This window comes from Neovison vison, chromosome 3, assembly GCF_020171115.1.
Source record: "Neovison vison isolate M4711 chromosome 3, ASM_NN_V1, whole genome shotgun sequence".
Taxonomy (NCBI): domain Eukaryota; kingdom Metazoa; phylum Chordata; class Mammalia; order Carnivora; family Mustelidae; genus Neogale; species Neogale vison.
The window spans coordinates 232559678-232565677 of record NC_058093.1 but is presented as its reverse complement, the minus strand read 5'-3'; the positions used below and the strand labels follow the sequence as shown (position 1 = coordinate 232565677).

The following is a 6000-nucleotide window of genomic DNA, read 5'->3' as shown; positions in this document are numbered from 1 at the left end:
CCACTGAGCCACCCAGGCGCCCTGGGATTTTTTTTTATAAGTAGGCACCATGCCCAACATGGGACTTAAACTTGACCCTGAGATCAAGAGTTGTATACTCTGAGCCAGCCAGACTCAGTACTTGTATTTTTCAGAAACTATCCATCCAGGAGACCATCCCTTCAGAAAAGTATATGGTGGTGTATAGCCCATTGTGAACACGTAACTGTCACCACTTCCCACACCAAAAACATTACCAAGAGCCCAGAACACCCCTCCTACTACCTATCCTCTGGGACCCAAGACCACTACTATTTTGATATTTTATGTTAAGATAGGTCAATTATTTTTCGCTATTTTTAGTATTATTTAAATGAACTCATACCAGTAAGTACTTTTTTATGCTTGATTTCTTCTGCTGATCATGGTGTTCGGCTCCTCCACATGCTTGCATGTAGCAGTAGTTTGCTGTCCTCCTCCTAGAGCATTCCATTGTGTGCCCTGCGGCTAGCACTGTTACCATAGCTGGGAGCATTCTTACACATGGCTTTTGGTGAGGCGTATGTATTCTGTTGGATTTACAAGAGGCGTGGGATTGCTGGTCTTAGAGGATGTGCAGTGGAGAGTACAAGTTTTCCAAAGTAGTTGTAGCTTAACGTTCCCCACATCAGTGTGTGGTTGGTTCCACATCCTCCCCCAACCATGGGGGTTTGGTGGTAGCTGTATAGATTTTGTCGTGATTTTAATATGCATCTCTGATGACTAATGAGGATGAATGTTGTCTATTATTGGATAGTGTAATTTTGAATACACTTGTTTTTTAAGAAGCAACTCTTCAAAAAGATGTCCTCAGCCATTCTGGAGAGCAGGAGAATCGTTGCTGTGCTCAGCGAGGGATGTTTAGCTGAGGCACCTCACTCCCCAGCTTCTCACGCCCAACAGAAGTCTTCTCTTCACCGTGAGTGGTTGCTTTTGCTGTTTCTAGCACCCTGAGGCAACAGACAGGAGGAAAGTTGCTTGTTCCTCACCAAGAGGACTTTTGCTCTTCTTGTAATGAAGACACAGATGGGATACTTCCACTAAAAGCATTTCTTAAGGATAAGAAAGATAGGGTCAGAAGAATTAAGTGTGTCTGCGAGGACTCCCATGGAGCAGGAGGACGTGATAAGCAGGTCAGGGAGACTAGTTGGATTCTCCTGAATGCAGACCACAGGGTTCCCTTGCAGGGTAGTAAGGGGGAACTGTGCTAGAAGAGGGCAGAACCATTGATCTTAGGAAAGCAGCACTAGGTCTTTATCTTCTCTGCATTTCCCTTTTGTACAGGAGTTCTAAATCCACTGCTGGCTCCCAGGGGAGGATATGTGGTCTAAGAGCGGCCTAGGCTCTTCCAGTGCAATGATCTCCTTGAGGAAAATTCTTACACTGGCATGAGAGTATAGACAAGCTCCTTATGAGTAGGGGGCAGAACATGCACAGGTTGGTTTAGCTTTGACCTTGGATTTCCATTCCTTCTATCATGCTTTCTATCTGAAAACCAGCCTCAAGGAGTTGAATGGGAAAAGGTAGTTGATAAGCATGACGAAGAAGCTCGTCAAGTGCAGAGACCAGATTCCTAACGACTGGACAGCACTTAGGTATCAGAGCCATCCGAGACTGTCAGCCTTTGAATCTTTTCAGTGAGTAGATGATCACACAACTCTTCAGGTAAATCAAAATTAGATGAAGGTTATTTATTGGTGCGACTTTTTTCCTGTAGTGAGCTTCCTTTACACAGCAGTGGTGTAAATAGCATCAAATTGAATGAAAACTTTGTTAAATGCAACCATAAATAATTATAATAAATATACATCAAGTAACTTTACAGCACACGGTTTTTTTAGGGCCAAGGTTTGACTCGGTCTGGACCTCTCACTGTGCTCTCTGGGAGAAGCAGTCGTGTTAGCAGCAGACATCTTACTCACGGCTGTCATCGTATCAAGTGATGGGCCAAAAGCAGCTTCCCAAACCCCCCTTGGGGAGGTAGCTGACAATTCTGAGTCCATTCAAGGGATAGGAAGGATTGGAAGGGACCAAGAATGTAAAAATACAGAGAGCAAGAATTACTTCTAATAATCCAGAGGCTCTTTCGTTAGCAGAAGTAAGAGGATCCTTGTCAGGACTACATCCCGGTGTGACCCCCCCAGTCCACGGGGCTCTCGCCGCCAGGAGGCAGCGGCCAACCCTCTTCCTTTTAAGCAGGGAAAACTGCCTGCGGGCGCTTCCCTCCAGACAGGACTGCTCCTGCATCAAATGTAACCGATGCAGCCGGAACGATTAATCCGGTTTTAGCTTTTCCTTAGGTTGGGGAATCATTTCTCTAATGGTCCTTAATGCATTTCCTAAGAATAAGAGGGAGGAGATGGATGCTCATGGCTCTAACTCTAAAATCCATACATCCTTCCGACAGACCAGGGCCACAGCAGAGAAAGGAAAAACGCAGCTCTCTCTCCCCAGCACTCACACTCCAAAGCCTTCTAGTCCGCACGCACTCAGAACTTTCAGTATTCACAATATTATACAATAAATACAGTGATGCAATTCCATGAGAACTGGCCAGGCCCAAAATGACAGTGTCCAACGAGATGGCATGTGCTGCTCTTGAACAAAGTACCATTGGACAAAGACCTGCGTGGGGCACAAATGCACTGGGGCAGTGGGTGAGCCTGGAGCGGCTCAGCCCAGGCACACACACTCACATGGGGTGGCAAAGGGGGGGCAGGAGGACCCCACAGCGGTCCTTGGAAGGTCTTGGTCACTGAAGTAGACCCTGAATGGAGCAGAGCACCTCAGTCAGTCAGTCAGCTCTTTTCAAAACGGGTGTGTGGCCCAGCCCAGCACTGCGGTGAGGAAGGGCTGTTTCTGAGTACAAAAGGGGGTGAGGCTTGAGTCATGTGCTTTCCTGTTCGATCTCAGAAAAAGGCCCCCACTCGAGCACTGTTCTTCCTCCTCTGGGTGTCCTCAACTCCTGGAGCTGCGACACCCCTGGCTGTGAACTAAGGTCAGGGATGAACCCTTTGGTCTTCGGAGAACACTCCATGGAAAACTGTCAGACTAAGGGCCCAGAGGAGAGAGCGCGGAGGCTTGTCTGGGTGGGAAGGGATGGAGGAACCAGTAGGGGGCTTTTCCTCAGAAAAACCCAGACCATGAACAAGGTTCCAAAGCCGGAAGATTAACACAGAACGCCTCCTATGTGTCTCCCACGTTTGGGTAACTGGCCCAGCCATTTCAAGATGGAAGGAGGCCTGTGGGAGCTGCATCCAGGTCAACTCCAGCTCAAGGCAGGAGGGGCAAGGCCACAGACCTGTTTGTGAAGATGCTCTGCGGAGAGTACGGGATGCTCTGTGTGGCCCTGGGATCTCCCCACCAGCTTCCTGCTGGGTGGTTCCATGATGCGGAACTAACTGGGGCCTTACGGCATCAGAATCCGGTGGCCATGAAAGACAATGTCCAAGAAGATCAAATGAGACACGGGCTGCCCGGGAACTAAACTATCCTACAAACATACCACAAACAGGTAGTAAAAGAACCAACCCATCACGAAACATACAAATACAAAAGGTTAAGTCTTCCAGGAAGCCCTGGAATGTGGACAAAAGTTCAGGAAAGCAAAATGTCGCCAACTCCTCACGCAGGGCCTGGAGGGACGTGCCCTCAGTGGCAGGCTTCCCAAGCCGGTGGAGCGGTGCCTCGGTGACGGACTCACTCTGGGGCTCCCTCCCCTCAGCCACTTAGGGGGTCTTCACGGTAGTGAATGGCACAACGAAGTTTCTCCAGCATGATTTCCAGAGAGGAGTACTGGGGAAGTTTGATCATGAACATGCAGGTCTCCACTCGGATGTAGCGAGAGTCTGGGGAACCTGCGAAAGAAACCCCACCAGGCCAGCGTTAGGAGGCTGCGCTGCGGTTCCTGGGAGCCCCATCGGCCTCTCTGCTTCTTTGGGCAGCTCTAAGCCCGCCCCAAGGCCCATCAGAAGGAGGGGGTAGGTGTGGGGCAAAAGAAGATTCTGAAGGAGAAAACAGCAGACGCAACTCGTGTATAGCACAGGCACCAAAGTGCTGACCTGTGAGGGAATCTGGTTAGAGCTGTTCGCTTGCCCAGCAGAGGGTTTTATTTTTCTACATTTAAAATTTGGAAAATTAAAACATTTCTGGATTTTTAACTTTTTAAAATATCTGAAAATACATCATCCTTGGGCGTCTATGGACTCTTGGCTGAGGTAAAGTTTGGGAGGCACATGACACTGCCCCGCTCCCTCGTTTACAACTGGGTTTAACCGTCCATTGCTCTCCCTCCCTCCCGCAGTGCTCAGCAGCCCCAGCTCCCAGCTGAGGGACAGGTCGGTGCGACCCGACTTGGAACACGATGAGGGGCGGGTGGTACCTGCTGTGCCATCTGGGGGGGCGATCTTCATGGGGTACGGGGGCACATGGGCCGTGTCAGGGCCCCCGTCTTTGCAGGGGCAGGTGAACGGGATGCGCTCCTGATTGCAGGCGAACTTGATGAACTTGCACAGCTCCTCCTGGGCGAACATCTCCAGGGCCCCCCAGAAGAACTCGATGTGCTGGTCCGTCTCCATCAGCCCCACCTGGTACATGGTGTGGGCCTGGGGAAGAAAGGCCCCCCGAGACGTGAGCCGAGCCAGGCCTCTGCAAGCCCAGGACCTCCCTAGACCAGACGGGTGTGGCAGGGACACCATGGCCGCCGGCCGTGGGGATCGTGACGATGACAGAGACTTGGAAGGTACCGTCCCAGTGCCTGTGTGGGGGACTGCAGCCTGCACCTCACGCCCAGCAGCAGAGGCTCGACCTGGGTTACCCCACGGCCATGCTGGGCGGGGCCCGTCACCGTTCCCACTGGACGTGAAGTCACTCGGGCAAGGTCTCCCAGCTGGCAACAAGCAACCCTGGGATGCCGGGGTCCAGCCTGAGGGAAGCTGGCTGGGGCGAGAGCAGGCCAGGCTGGCGAGGGGAGGGGGCTCAGCAGAATGGTCTTCGCTCGGGATGTGGCCCCAGAAGGGGGGCCCGACAGCGATCTGGGGACGAAGCGGACCCTGCCACGTGCGGCCACAAGCCAGCTCTGGCTAACTCGGCAGTGGGGTGGTGCGCGTGGCCTGGGGCCGGAGTGCTGGCACGCAAGTACCGGGACAGCCCCCGCTGACACCGCCTGCCCGCGTAGCCCAGCCCCAGGCCACCGACCTTGAGGAACTCGAGGTTGATGAACGGGAGGCCGCAGGTGCGCAGCTCCATCTCCAGCGGGCTGAGCGTGGTGAGCAGCTGCAGCGGGATGATGGCGCCCAGGCCCGCCCTCACGGCCGTCACGCACTCGGTGTTCTGCAGCTCCCGCAGCCGCAGGCTCCGGATGGCCGCCGCGTAGATGTCCTTGTTCTCCCACCTGCAGGAGCGAGGGGGACCCCGGTGACGGTGAACGCCGAGGCGGCCCGTGGGGCTGCTCCTAGGCTTGCGGCCACACGGCCCCAGTCAAGGTCCCAGCAGGAGGGGCCTCAGGCCCTTTTACCGAGATGTCCCCGTCCTGGCAGCCCCACGAATTCCTCTCCTGCCTCTGCGTGTCACCCACCTCGCAGCTGGGGTTTTGTTAACAAAGTCCTTCTGCTGAACACATTCTATCCTTGCTGACACCCGACGTCCCGCCTCACACTCCTCCCACGGGTGAGATCCATCTGTCCCCAGCCCAGCCCAGGCCATCCAAATCCAGACATCGCTGCGACACCCTATCAGCCCAACTGGCCGGTCCCCTGTGTAGGCACAACACTCACGCCACAGGGATGTGCCGGCCGCGGCTGCACAGCTCCACCTCCTCGCCCGTCATGGTCAGGTAGGTGAACCTGCAGCACGGCTTGTTGGGACCCTCAGGGCTCTCGGTGGCCAGGTGCTGGGAGGCGATCTCGGCGCACAGGGCCTCGAGCTCGGTCTCATCGTTGATCTGGAGGGCAGAGGCAGACCGGGGCTAACTGCCTGACCCGC

At 53.8% G+C, this 6000-nt stretch overlaps 1 protein-coding gene across 10 annotated transcripts in view; it reads right to left on the bottom strand.

Annotated features, from left to right (window-relative positions):
• Positions 1–1678: 1678 nt before the first annotated feature.
• Positions 1679–6000, bottom strand: part of HECTD4 (HECT domain E3 ubiquitin protein ligase 4) — a 185861-nt gene continuing 181539 nt past the window's right edge. For all 10 annotated transcript variants that reach the window (XM_044244240.1, XM_044244242.1, XM_044244243.1 and 7 more), the window contains 4 exons: positions 5793–5959; positions 5215–5410; positions 4400–4622; positions 1679–3875 (listed from right to left, as the gene is read on the bottom strand). In XM_044244240.1, the coding sequence (XP_044100175.1) occupies positions 3739–3875; positions 4400–4622; positions 5215–5410; positions 5793–5959 (723 nt within the window). In that variant the 3' untranslated portion in view covers positions 1679–3738. The remainder of the gene's footprint in view (positions 3876–4399; positions 4623–5214; positions 5411–5792; positions 5960–6000) is intronic.